The 14949-nt window shown below is 31.8% G+C and overlaps 1 protein-coding gene across 1 annotated transcript in view; it reads left to right on the top strand.

Annotated features, from left to right (window-relative positions):
- The window catches only part of NCAM2 (neural cell adhesion molecule 2), a 433297-nt gene that overhangs the window by 274329 nt on the left and 144019 nt on the right, over positions 1-14949 (top strand). The window contains 3 exon segments of the mRNA XM_006192306.2: positions 6255-6372; positions 12415-12511; positions 12513-12576. Coding sequence (XP_006192368.1) covers positions 6255-6372; positions 12415-12511; positions 12513-12576 — 279 coding nt within the window.

The raw sequence follows: 14949 nt of genomic DNA, 5'->3' as shown, positions 1-14949 counted from the left end.
CATCTAAAATTTTTTATGGACTCTTCAGGGTTTTCTACATACAAGATCATATCATTTGTAAATAGAGATAATTTTACTTTTTTTTTTTCCAATTTGGATTCTTTCATTTCTGTCCCTTGCCTAAATACTCTGGCTAGAACTTCTAGTACCATGCTGAATAGAAGCGGCAAAAGTAGGTATTGTTGCCTTGTTCCTGATCTAGAGGAAAAACATTCAGCCTTTTACCATTGAATATGGTGTTTCTTGTGGCTTTTTCATATATGGATTTTATTATGTTGATGGTTGGTAGAGTTTCTTTTTATTCCTGACATTTTTAAGGTTGTACATGAAAGGTGTTGTATTTTGTCAAATGCTTTTTCTGCGTTAGTTGAGATGATCATATATTTTTTTCCCTTCTTTTGATGACTGTGATGTACTACATTTATAGATTTTTGTATGTTGAACCACCTTTGAATTCCAGGAATAAATCCCACTTGGTCATGGTGTATAATCATTTTGATATACTACTGAATTCAGTTTGCTAGTATTTTTTTAAAGATGTTTACATAAATGTTCAAAAAGATACTGCCTGTAGATTTTTTGTTTGCTTGTTTTTGTAGTGCTTTTGTTCTGACTTTGTCATCAGAGTAATGCTGGCCTGAATAGGATAACTTAGGGAATATGCCCTCTTCTTTTTCAATTATTGATTTTTTGATTACAGAGTCAGTCACCTGACTAGTTGTATGTCTATTCAGATTTCATTTTTATTGATGATTTATTTTTGACACATTTTGTGTTTCTAGGAATTTGTCCATTTTTTCTAGAGTATCCAATTTGTTGGCGTACAGTTGTTTATAGTGTCCTCTTAAAATCCTTTTTTATTCCTTTATAATTGTTAATAATATCCCCATGTTCATTTCTGATTTTAGTAATTTGAGCTTTCTCTTTTATCTTAGTCCATCTAGCTAAAGTTTTGTCAATTTTGTTGATCTTAATGAAAGACTTCTGGTTTCATTAATTTTGTATTTTTTGTGTTCTTAATTTAAAAAAATTGTCCTAATATTTATTATTAATGTCCTTCTGCTAGCTTGGATTGATTATGTTTTTTTTAAATTCTAGTTCCTTAAGTTAAGATTAATTTGTGGCATAACATATGGGCTATTCTGAAAAATGTCCTATGTACACGTGAGAAGAATGTGTTTGCTTTCACTTTGGGGTAGGGTGTTCTGTATATGTTTGCTAGATCTAGTTGGTGTATTGTGTTGTGTAAGTCTTCTGCTTCCTTACTTGTCATCTGTCTGGTCATTTCAATCCATTATTGAGACTGCAATATTGAAATCTCCAACTTTTATTGTAGAATTACATCTTCCTTCAAACTTGTTATTTTTGTTTTATATATTTCAATGGTCTATAATTAGGAGCATATATGTTTATGTTTGTGATATTTCCTTGCTCTATTAAATTTTTATTACTCTGTAGTATCTTATTCCCTTGTAAACTTTTTTTTTTAAATTTAAAGTCTATTTTGTCTATTTGTAGCATCATCCTGGCTCTCTTTTGGTTATTATATTTTTCTCTGTTTTTTCACTTTCTATTTGTTTGTGTCTTTGTAGCTATAGTGAGTCTCTAATGGATAGCACATAATTTTATTATGAATTTTAGCCATTCTGCCAATCTCTGTCTATTAGAGAGTTTAATTCATTTACATTTAAAGTAATTATTGATAAGAAAGGACTTCTGTCATTTTGCTATTTGTTTTCTAAATGTCTTACAGTTTTTTGTCATTATTTCATATATTACTGTATTCTGTTAATAGTGTTTTTTTGGTAGTGAAACTTAAAATTTTTTTCTCATTTCCTTTTGTGTATATTTCATAGCTAATTTCTTTGTGTTATTGGTGATATTGCACTTAACATCCTAAAGTTATAAAGCTGTTACTTGAAATTAGACCAGCTTAACTTCAATAGCATGAATAAACTCTACTCTTTTTTTATAGCTTATCCTCATCCCTTTTGGTTATCGATGTCACAAAATTACATTTTTATACATTGTGTGTCCAAAAACTTAAACTGATAATTCTTTAAAATGTATTGGTCCCAAATTATGTAGAAAACAAAATTAGGAGTTTCAAAACACAGTTAAAATAAATTAGCTTTTAGACTAATATTCTTTTAAAATATATTAACTTAAATCATGTAGAAAATAAAAAGTAGAATAATATTTTAATTTCTCCCTCACTGTTGAAGGACAGTTTTCCCAGATATAGTTTTCTTGGTTGACAGTTTTTTTGTTTTTTAATTTTTTTCCTTTTAGCACTTGAATATATGAGCCCACTGCCTTCTGTCTTCTAAGTTTCTGATACAAACTCTGTTGATAATGTTATTGAGGCTCCCTTTATGTTGTGAGTCACTTCTCTCTTGCTGCTTTCAAGAGTTTCTCTCTGCCTTTGGCTTTTGAGGAGTTCATTATAATGTGTCTTGGCCTGGTCCTCACTGAACTTGTTTAGTTGTAGTTTGTTGAGTTTCTTGGATGTTTGTATTTATAGCTGAAGTTTTCAGCCATTATTTCTTCATATGTTCTCTCTCTCTTCTCCTTCTGGGACTCCCACTGTATGATTGTTGGTCTACCTGATGGTGTCTCATACTGGTTCCTTAGGCTCTATTCATTTTTTTCAATCTTTTTGTCTTTTTTTCTACTCAAATGCTAAAATTTTCGTTAACCTATTTCATGTTCACTGACTCTTCTACTTGCTCAAATCTGTCTGTGGCTCCCTCAAATGGATTTTTTTCATTTTCAGTTATTGTCCTTGTAAGTTCCAGAGTTTATTTTTGGTTTCATTCTAGGTTTTCTATCTCTTTATATATTTCTAGCTTGTTCATAAATTACTTGAATTCCTCCACCTCTTCCTTTAGTTCTTTGAGCATCTTTAAGATAATTCTTTCAAACTCTTTCTCTACCTTCAGGTCTTTTTCAGGGTCAGTTTCTGTTTATTTAATTTCTCCTTTCAATGGGCCATACTTTCCTGTGTTTTTGTAGGCCTTGTAACGTTTTGTTGGATACTGGGTATTTGAACCTAATAACGTGGTTACTGTGGAAATCAGATTCTCTCTCAACCCTAGGGTTTACTGTTAACTGTTTTTTGGTTTGGGGGTTTTGTTTGTTTGTTTGTTTGTTTGTTTTTAATTGTAGTCTGTCTCCACGCCAAAGATCAGCTTGAGGTGTAAACTTAAGGTAACCTTGTGTATTCTCTAAACCTGCACCTTTCCCTCAGCAGGCATGATCACTTTCTAATAAGTCCAGTATATACATTGTTTTAGAATGCCCTGGTCTTTAATGTCTGGCTCTTAAAATGGTAAGAAGGAAAAATGAAGGGAGGGTATGAAAGAGTGTCAGCCTGTGGCTGTCACAGCAATCAGTGCAGGGTACAACAACAGTGGCCACTGCTACCTCTTCATCTGCACTTCTGTGATCAAAAGCATCAGTCAGTGATCAGTGCACAGATCCTTCATATATGAATGACAAAGTCCTCTTTGCTTATCCTGGCTTTCTGTGGTCATCCTGCTTCAAGATTATGTGCACAGCTGCCTGCCTTAGATGGGGAGGGTGATAGGTAGCTGCTACTATACTGCCAGCTGAAATTGACCAGTATTAAGCACAGTGTGTCTTCCATTTTTTTTGTCTGGAAGTTGTAAGCATTCAATAGACCCCAGTTCCAAGATAGTTACATTAGACAGATTCTGCCAGTGCAGTTGCATGTAGTGTGAAGACAGATACCTGTTGGTTCCTGCTCTGCTGTCTTCCTCATATCCTCTCTTATGTGAATGTCTAAGTGCCCTGCAGCCTTAAAAGTAAAAACAAGGATAGGTAAATAAGAAAACACTGTGAGTTTTAAAATTAGCAGTCTTCTGCAAAGTAGAGGATCTACATGTGAATTCATTTGCTGATATATATTTAGGATACATCTGAATAATCAGTGAATTAAAAAAGAGTTGCTTCCCTGACAGTGGGAGGGTGGAGTTTGTCATCCTGATCACGAATAAAGTTGGAGAGATTATTAGTATTGGTTAATCAGAACCATACAAGTATTTCATGGTTAGTACCATATTCATCATTTTCTAAGAAATATTTGAGGGAAAGTGGATAGAGGAAGACTGTAAGACCCAGAAGACATAGAATGCCACTGTTGATGAAAGGAAATTAAGGTGTTAAATTAGTGATATCTTTGGTGCCTAAGCAGCCAATGAGGGAAATTATAACTTGATGTTGAACCAGAGCCTCCATATAAGTGAGTTATGGAGCCACTTCCTTACACACCCGTATGTTTCTTGTAGCTAAAGTATGAAAACAGAAGCTTGCCAGAAAGCACTGATTACTTAGCAGATATGGAATATAAATCTTGATAAAGTTATTAAAATTGGATTTTTCAGATATAATGAAATGCAAAAAATATATTTTTAAAAATCAGAATAGATGTTGATCTTGTGGGAGAAAAATTAATTCAGATAAATATAATATCTTTTAAAATTATTTACTCCAACTCAACAATGAATTCAGAAACAATAAGGTGATATATGTAAAAACAGTAGAGTCTAAACAGTGAGTAACAAACTTCCTGAACATCTTGACATCTAACTTAGTGAAAACCTCTGCAGATTTTGATGCTATTAATCTCTGGAATAGTTCTGGAATTACTCTTCAAAGTACTTCAAAGTATCTAAATATGCCGTATTAACATTTTTCTGCTAATCTACGCTACAAGTAAGAACACGTATATCATTAGCAGAACTAACATCATAAAACATTGAGATTAAGATTTGTCAATTTTTAGAGATTATCCAGCATATTCAGTTTACTTTATAGATAAGAAAATTATGGTAAAGGAAAAATAACTTATTTAGGTAACAGAAGCAGCACAAGAACTGGAGCATGTGGTTCTCCATTTGGAAATGTTTTTATTTTCAAAAACACTACAGAGAGAGTTTCTAATAGTTTATTTTCATTGTAATTCCTTAAGTTAAAATCTTTATTATAACAGAAATAGTCATAGTATGTTTGCAACTGCATATATAAATAACAAAAGGAAAAGCAATACATGTTGATTAAAATGTTTTATTTCATAATTAGAAGAGAAGGAGAACAGGATACAGGAAGTCAGTTTTCAGTGACTTAAGATGCAGTTAACATCTGAAAAAAAAGTCTATTCTATTGTAATACTAGTAATTATTATGTTACTTTACAGATAGCATGTCAAGTCATGCCCCTTATATCTAAATTCATAAAGGCAGAAACTTGACTTATAGTGCTTAATTACTAAGGTACGTATCAGTTCCTACCCCACCATCAACTGCAGTAATGCAGCATCAGTGCTGACCTGAATGCTATTGTAGAGATGTTTAATTACAATCAGGCTTTTAAATGCCTGTCTGGTCATGTTTAGGATATGTAAAAATCAAATATTTTAAATCTTTAATTATAGGCATATTGTATCATCATATTCAATTGAAAATAATGAAAGTGTACATTAAATCAGAATTTATGTTGGGCTTTGAAATTTAGCTTCTGTTATGTCATTGATTTGTTTATTGCAAACAGTGCATTTTGGTAATAGTTTCAACATGTTCAAAATGTGCAGCATATACAGTTTTTGCAATGTAATTAGTTAGAAATTGAGGAAGCTTAATTTTAAAATTGAATTGTTCATGAAAATCTATTTCATACTCTTTATGGATCAAGCAGTTTCTCTACGTAAAATGTTCTATAGTTGTTTGAAGAAATTAAGTGTAGTTAATCAGAAAGAACATTATGGTTTGACACTTAATTTGAAAGCCCTGTCTTGAAGCAGTGAGTGATTGCTTATAGAATTACTTACACTGATGAGAACCCAAATAGGAAATCCATTTACGCTCCAAGTAGATCTCAGTATTGATGTAAGTCAGGGTGGTATACTCTGTCTTTTTGCAAGAAATAATTCATTAAAGTGTGTGTACATATACATATATACATATATATTTGCTAAAATAGTTTATTGTTTAGTTTAATAGATTAAAAATACTAATATAGCATAACAGTGAATTATCTAATTATTGTACATTAGATGGCTGATCAGTGATTTTAAAGTCATTTTACTATGCAGTCAGGTCAGTCCTCTTGATGTAAGTACAGAAGTGAACTACCAAGTTTTAAAGCTCAGCATTAAAAAAAAAATGGTAAAAAAGTCCCAATGGTGTTGGTAAAATGTTTTTCATCTCTGTTTAATCTACATGCAACTTTTTCAGTGCCACCAGCAATCACAATGCCTCAGAAATCCTTTAATGCCACAGCAGAAAGAGGAGAAGAGATGACATTTTCCTGCAGGGCCTCTGGGTCTCCCGAGCCCACCATCTCCTGGTACAGGTAGGTTATGCACCCATGTCTCTCTAGCTGTGTCCATAATCAGGCTTCAGGAAAAATACTTACAATATTATCATTTTGTCTCAAAGGATAACATTGTTTTAGATTTTCATTTAAAAATAATGATGCTTTTGTTTTCAGTTAAGTTGGTTGAATTAAATAATTAAAGATGACAACAGAGTGATTTAACACAAGTCAAAGGCACTCATAGTCCTGATCATTTTGTCTAAAAGGCATGTTTCTGGCCAAAATGGGCCCAGGAGCCCGGTGACTGATTCAACCACTTTATTGTTAATACTAGAGTACTCAGAAGTGGGAATTTTAGTGTAGATGACACTACTGTTGTATGAGTACAAAATGATATTTTGTTAAATATAATTGTATATTTTATTGCATATCATATTATTACAGAAAAAAGCTAGTTATGTAGAGTTAAATTTCCATAAATTGTTATGTAAAAAAAGTTCAAATGAATAAATTCTCTATTCTAAATCTATTGTTTGACAATTTACTTTTATATTTTTTTATTTTTAAATATTTTTTATTTCAATTAACATAAAACCGATATCAAAATGTTCCATACTTTTAGACTGTGGATCACAGTGTTAAAAGAGAGACAGTGAAAGCTTAAAAATGAACACTCTTTTAAGTATATATTAGTTATTAATTTAGGTTACTACTCAAGCAAAGCTACAAATTATTTTTAGAATAACTTTTCATAAATTGTGTAGGATAATAATCACAAAAAAATAGAAAAATATATTCCAATTGACAAACGTGTCAAAAAAACTATTTTAAGGAGAATAATTGAAATTCAAACTGTTTTTTTATAACGTTCTGAGCATTTGCCGATATTATCTTCAAGTTTCAAACCTTTATCTGTTTAACAGTTGCAGGTAGCGATGAACAAGATATTTCTTCAGACAACTGTTTTTAGATGTTCTTTGCAGACAGTAATTCCTTTCTGACACACTGTTGGTATTTTTTAAGAGATTACACATCAGGAATTAACATATTTACCCCAGATACTTATCTTTATCTCAGAAACTTCTGCTTTCTAGCGCACATCCTTAACGGCCAATATTAGATCTAATTGCAGCACAGAAAAGCTCCTGGATCGTTCATTACAACAGACAACTCATGTTCCAGAATTTTATTTTCATCATTTTATCTTTCCAGAGAGACTGCCTTTGAGTTTAGATTTTTTTCCCTCAAAGTTAAACATTTGTTCAAAATTCTCATATGTAAGTGGAAATATAATTATCATACAGCCTAGAATAAATCAGATTCAGAGGCTAATATAATTGATTAATTTAATCCATAAGTTTTCATCTCCATTTTTTCATATGACATTAGTTTCACCCTTTGAATGGAATAAAATAGTAATTATTCCAGCCATTGGATATATATAATGACCTTAACAGAGGTAAAATTGACATTAAAAGGACACTTATTTTGACATATTTACCTGTAGATATAGACATATTATCTTCATGAAAAAAAGTTCAGTATGTATTAGGGCAGCAACCCAGAGAGAGAAAGATCCAAACACTATCTGTTACACAGAGATAGTATCTCCAAGAGGTATGAGTGAAGCCAGTAAAGAAGACAGTTGAAGACCAACCATAGAGGAAAAATAAGACATTTTCATAAAAAGAACCAGGAGCACTTCGTGGGGGGGAAACCAAAGTGGGAGTAGAAGTGGAAACTCTAAATATCTCTTCCTTTCCATTCAAATGTTTCTTCTACTTCTATTGAGAATACCCTATGGAGTTTTATTGTTAGCCCTTTAAATTGGTGAATTCCATTGATTTTCAAATATTTAAACAGTCTTTCACTCCTTGAAATAAACCCTTTTGTAAGGTCTAATCGTCTCTTAATCCCACCAAGTATTTTTCATCATTCTATTTTTTATGTTTACAAGTTTGATGGAGGCCATTTTTTTTGTCTTTCATTCCTCTCTTACCCTGCTTATATTTTAATTCCTTCAACATATAGAATATATTCTAACAGCTATTTTAATGGTCTTGTCTACTAATTCTATCATATGTATCATTTCTGGATCTTTTTTATTGATTGATTTTTTTGTTGTTGTTCTTACAGGTCATATTTTCCCACTTATTTACTATCCTATCAAGTTTTTATTGGGTACCAGACATTGAGAGTTTTATGTTTTGGGGTGCTGGATATTTTCATGCTGTTTTATTTTGGCTTTGGATGCAGCTACGTTACTTGGGGAAAGTTTGGTTTGTTTTTTGGCTCTTTTAGATGCATACAGAACAACCTTCAGTCTAGGATGAATTTGGCTTTGTTACGGATGCAGTAGTCTTGTAAGGAGATAACTTAATGCTTTGTGTTTTAGGAGGTCTTTCTACTCTGCGTAGTAGATAGGGATACAGATTACTCCTGGTCTTTTGTGAGCTCCTGGGATTGCTGAGCTTCGTCTTTTCCAATGGTTCTTTCCTTAGTCTGGGAAAGCCTTACTGGCATGCACTAATCAGTGCTCAGTTAAAGATTGGTTGGGAGGCCTGTGCAGATCTCTGTAGTCCTCTTTCTTGTGCCTTTTGTCACATTTTCTTGCCTGCAAATTCTAGCCGTTTCAATTTCCCCCGACTAGGAGCTTTGTCTTACAGTGCAGATACTCTGCCTGGCTCTGTTTGGGACCTTCCTCTCTGAGCTGCAGTCTGGAAACTGTCTTCAGGTAGTAAGCTGTATTGGTCCTCAGAGGTCACTGTCATGTGCTAACTGTTGATCAATGGTTGAAAATCATTATTTAATTCCTGTGTCCAATGTTTGTGTCATTTAAAATTAGGGGGTAAAATATGGTCTTTTTATTCCATTATGGTCAAAAGTGGAAATATTCTCCCTTTATCATTTCATTAATCCCCTAATCCAACCCTTTCTTTCTTTTGCCTGGAAAAGTGGCAATTAGTGAAGGGTTTAGAATTTCATCAGGATCCTTTGAGAGTCTTTTTCTTACATTGACATTCCACAGAAGCGTACTGTGAATAACAATGGGTACATTCTGTATAATAGGTTTGTTAGGAGAGAGTTATTAAGAACTATTACCTGAGTTATCATTCTTTAATGTAATCTTTTAAATTATTTCTTTATTGTAGTATTGTTAATTTACAATGTTGTGTTAGTTTCTGGTGTACAGCAAAGTGATCCAGTTATACATATATAGAATATACATATATTATTTTTCATATTCTTTTCCATTATGGTTTAATACAGGATATTGAATCTAATTCCCTGAGCTATACAGTAGGTCTTTGTTGTTTATCTATTTTATATATAGTAGTTTGTATCTGATAATCCTAAACTCCTAATTTATCCCTCGCCTGCCTCCTTTCCCCTTTGGTAACCATAAGTTTGTTTTCTATGTCTGTGAGTCTGTTTCTCTTTTATAAATAAATTCATTTGTATCATAATTTAGATTCCACATATAAGTGATTCTATGGTATTTGTTTTTCTTTCTGACTTACTTCACTTAATATGGTAATTTCTAGGTCCATCCATGTTGCTGCATATGGCATTATTTCATTATTTTTTATGGCTATTCCATTCTGTGCACCTCTTCTTTATCTATTCATCTGTCAGTGGACATTTATGTTTCTTCCATGTCTTGGCTATTTTAAATAGTGCTGCTATGAACACTGGGGTGCATGTATCTTTTGAAATTAAGAGTTCCCTCCAGATATATGCTCAGGATTGGGATTGCTGGATCATATGACAACTGTACTTTTAGTTTTTTAAGGAAGCTCCATACTGATTTCCATAGTGGCTGCACCAATTTACATTCTCATCAACAGTATAGAAGGGTTCCCTTTTCTGTACACCCTCTCTAGCATTTGTTATTTGTAGATGTTTTAATGATGGCCATTCTGATTGATGTGAAATGATACCTTGGTGTAGTCTTGATTTGCATTTCTCTGATAGTCAATGATGTTGGGCTTCTTTTCATGTGTCTACTGGCCATCTTTATAGGTGTGTTTTCTTTGAAGAAATGTCTGTTTAGGTAGTCTGCCCTAATGATATTTTTAAATTGAGCTCTTTAAGGGAACATAATCTTTAAAAACTGACTTCCTTTAAATTCTTCAGGACTTACCCATCCACTTCAAAGCCCAAATCATGGATTTTTTTTCCCACTAAAATTCCCAGAGTATTCCTAGCTATCATCTTTTCCCTTCGCTTCTGCTATAACAGATCCCTCCTCACCCTGCCCCAACACACACACACACAAAGTCATGAATAAATGTGTCAATGGGATTGATATCATCCCCATCATTGCCAGTCAGATTATTAATTCTTCAAGCTAGGTGGCCATGTCTCACTCATTTGCTATACTGCAGACATTTAGCACAATATTTCACATGAAGTAGAGAAATAATCTCTTTATCTTAAAAAACACTAGAACTTAGTTAACCTGCTGCTTACATTACTGAGTAAACCTAAATCTTTTCATCTGTGAACTGAGGGGTTGGGAAATCACACTTAAAAGTTTAGTTCTCTGATCTGTGAATGAGGATGGAGAGGGAAAGTGTACATCTATGGACTAATTTAACCATGTTAATAATATAGGGAAAGTGTTTTTTAAGCCACAAATTGCTGAAATTTCTAGTGATGAAGATGATGAGACAAATGAATTCTTTTTCATGGAATAGATTATGAAATATATTGTCACTAATTGTGGTGAAAGCCTTATCTATACATAAAATTCTAGACAAAACTGCTGAAGCACTGTCATTATTCATAGTTGAAAAAAATAATTATTAAACATTTTAAAAACATAAAAGCACAGAGCCCTATATGCATTTGCCATTAGTATTTAAAAATGCCTAATATTTCACACCACTCATGAATTTTTGTTATTTTATGATATATTTTGACATGTCAATAAAAACTGGAAAAATAGATGTTACTGAGTCATAGAAAAATAAGAACTGTTAAAATACATGCTAGTACTTTCTAGAGAGCAGAACCAGAACTCACTGGAAAGATCATTTAGAATATCAGGGAAATATTCTGTATGATTCTAGGAAAGTTTTTTTAATGATCCTTTTAGATATTTCTTTTTTTAATTTAAACGTGCATGGATAAGAAATTCCCCCACCCCTTAAAAGTAGATCCTAAATTTTTACATTAGTGGGTCTTAAAATCAATGCTACCGTCCCAAACACCATCATGTGTATACATACACATATATGAAGACAAATTAAAAAAGGGAAAGAGAAAAGGAAGAGGAGATGAGGAGAATAAGATAGAATGGAAAAGAATATGTTGTATTATAAGAATGTTTCACACATATTAAGGGAAATTGTAGAAGCTGTTTCAGATTTAAATGCATATTTAAAATATTTTTACTGTAAGTTATTGTAAGACAAGTTGAAAGACATTGTTTTAGCGAACAGCAAAACTAGAATCGAAGAAAAATGAACGCTGTTTCATTCCAGAAAGAACTTGGAAGCTGCTTAAAAATACTTCTGAGAAAAATTTCTTCTCCTCACTAATGAATTAAATCATATCTCTTATCCTTTTATTGGCAGTACCTGTGTGCAATATGAATTCATTCATTACATATTTAAATTGCATTTACTTTGAAACACTCTTGAAACATGTTTCCATAGAAGTTATTTTAAAGTGTCCCAGAACCTGATAAATAAAAATGTTTCATAAATATGTGTTGTCTTGCCAACATAAAAAGTAGATTTAAAATTAAAAACCTTTTTTTTTTTTTGCTAATAATCCAAGTGCAAATTGAACAAAAGTGCCTTTTGCCTAAGATTAGTGTCAAGATTTCCACACAGCTCAAATGTTATTTTTGTCTCTAAAGTCAAAACACTTTCAAGTATAATGTTAATACGTATGCAATATATTTATTGAGATAATACAAATGTACTTTTGATTGGAATATAGCCTTATCTATCAATGACAGTAGCCATGAAATGATTGACAATTACAGATTAAAAAGCTGAGTATGATCTGCTCCTGAGTGATGATGAAGTCAGATTTATGAAGATCAACCTCTGTTTTCTTCTTTAGGAATGGGAAGTTCATTGAAGAAAACGAAAAGTACACATTGAAAGGAAGCAATACAGAACTCACTGTCAGGAACATAATCAGTAGTGATGGGGGCCCTGTATGTCTGCAGGGCCACAAATAAGGCAGGAGAAGATGAAAAGCAGGCATTTCTCCAAGTCTTTGGTAAGTATTATAGCATAGTAGTTACAATCTAGAGGGGATTCTACGTCAAATTCTGTCACTCATATGAGCTACTTAATTTTCCAAACTTAAATCTCAGTTTTCTCATCTCTAAAGTAGATTTTAAAATTGCAGCTACCAGATAGAATTATTTTAAGAATTACAGAAAATTATACATGTAGACTTCTGTAAAATATTTGCTGACTCATAACAAAGGCTGGAATAAAATCCATTTAAATTACACATCCTGGGACCTATTATGTTACATGTATGGGTTGATCTTCATAAATCTTTAAATGACATGTGTTGGGATCTGTTTTACTTTTACTGTACTTGAAAAGAGCTCATCTATAGTTCGGAAACATTGACCTGCAACTATAGTTAAGTATCCCCTTTTCATTTTATTGAAAGGAAATATAATATAAATATCTTCTGTATTTACCAAGAGCCATACAGCCTTCCTTGGGGAACTTACAGAGGGTAGAAAATCAGTAAGGATTTTTTTTTTTTGATTATTGATTTAGTTTTCATTATGTTTGCCAGAGGAAAAACAGTTTTGCTGGTGGATATTTAAAATATGATTATTCTCTTTAAAAAGCAAACACTAAAAACTATATGCACTAATAATATTTCCTGTGCTGTTTCCACATAAAAAAATATTGTTATCAAAATGCTTTCACAACAAAGAGATGGGAAGGAAGGAGGGAGAACTCTGTACTTAGATCAAAAGATGAATGGTAATTCAAGTGTGGACACACCCTCTGCCAGCTGGTCCTGTAGCAACTGTAATAGAAATATTTTCTGTACCTGGAAGAGTTTCATAAAGGTTATATTCTAGCAGAGTGAGACAGACAATAAAGAATACACCAAAGCACATTAAAATAAAAAAAATACAATTGGAATAATAAGATGATCTAAGAAAAAAGTGAAACTAGATCAATCAGTTGGTGTTGGGTAAAAAAGAGATATTATTCTGGATAGCATGGTGTTGGAAAGTTACTTAGAAGGGTGATGTTTAGATATGTTTACACAAAAATCATTAACGATGAGAAATCAGCAAAGCTAAGAGTCAGAAAGAAGAGTAAACAAACTTGAAATTATTAGAAATTATAGAAAGCATCTAACTTGTTCCAGCAGTGTTCCCCACTTAAAAAAGTTGTCTTTAAAATGTGTGATGCTAAATATAACTCAGTATAAAAATGAATTAATAATTAGAAATTATAGTGTCTGAGATAATTCCAAATGGTAGATTATCTCAATCTATCTCATTGGGCTTATATGAAATGCTATTTTAATTACTTTTTTAAAAATTAAGGTGGCAGTGAGTGAGAACAAAGAGATAAATAAAAGAAGGTTTCTAATATTTCCATTCTTTCAACTAGAAAATAATGAATGAAACATGATATACTGTATCATTGTTGTAATCACTTTGAAGAGTAACACAATAGATTTGTACTGGGTTTGATACAAATCATGTGTATATAGTGGAGATAAAACTAAATCCATTAAAGTCAATGGAGTAAACACTGAACTGTTAAAAAATTGTGCATACCATGTTTCTGATATCAAGAATCTAATTTTTTAAGATTAAGAATGCATATAAATACAAATTATTTTTCATAATTGATTGCATTTAATGATTTAAAAAACCTGTTACTAGTCCTGAAATAACAAGTGCTGGCTTTTATCATTTTTATGTTCAAACAAGTAAAAATTTAAGCAATGCTGATAATACAGAGTTCACAACCTTAAATCTCTGTGGTATATGTAAATTTGTAATTTTTAGTATTAAGATAATTTAATTAGTAGACATGATAATTTAAATTAGTAGACATGTTGTTTTGCTCTTTATATAAGTCATAATTGTAAAGAAATAATTAGCTATACTATCTAATTAAAATAATCTGAGGTTCAAATTAATCAGAATAATATAAGTAAATAGCATGTTTATATGTTTGCTTAAAAATATTTTAAATATTGTACAAGATTATACCTGCTATATATTCAGGATGCATCTTTATTTTCCCTCTTTGGTGAAATTGTTTTTAAAGTTTAAGAGATAACCAGATGTCATACACAGACACACCCATTCATACATGCACATGTGGCTTTAAAAGAGGAAATTTTAATTTTGTAGCTTTAAGAGGAAAAATAATGAAGTCACTTTTAATTGGCAAAATTTTGGAAGCAATTATAATTTTTATGTTGGTTTCTAAACCAGTTCAATTTATTTTTATAATGATAATGAATGACCATTATTTTCTAACATTTTTTTCCTCCTGTACTTTGCAACTCTCCTGGCAATTTTCTAAAGCAAAGTATGACAACGTAATTGCTGCAAAGCTAATAATTCTACACTATGCTAGTATGTACTTA

This window comes from Camelus ferus, chromosome 1 (assembly GCF_009834535.1).
Source record: "Camelus ferus isolate YT-003-E chromosome 1, BCGSAC_Cfer_1.0, whole genome shotgun sequence".
NCBI classification, from domain to species: Eukaryota; Metazoa; Chordata; class Mammalia; order Artiodactyla; family Camelidae; genus Camelus; species Camelus ferus.
Note: the sequence above shows the minus strand (reverse complement) of the source record. Positions and strands in the feature narration are given on the sequence as shown.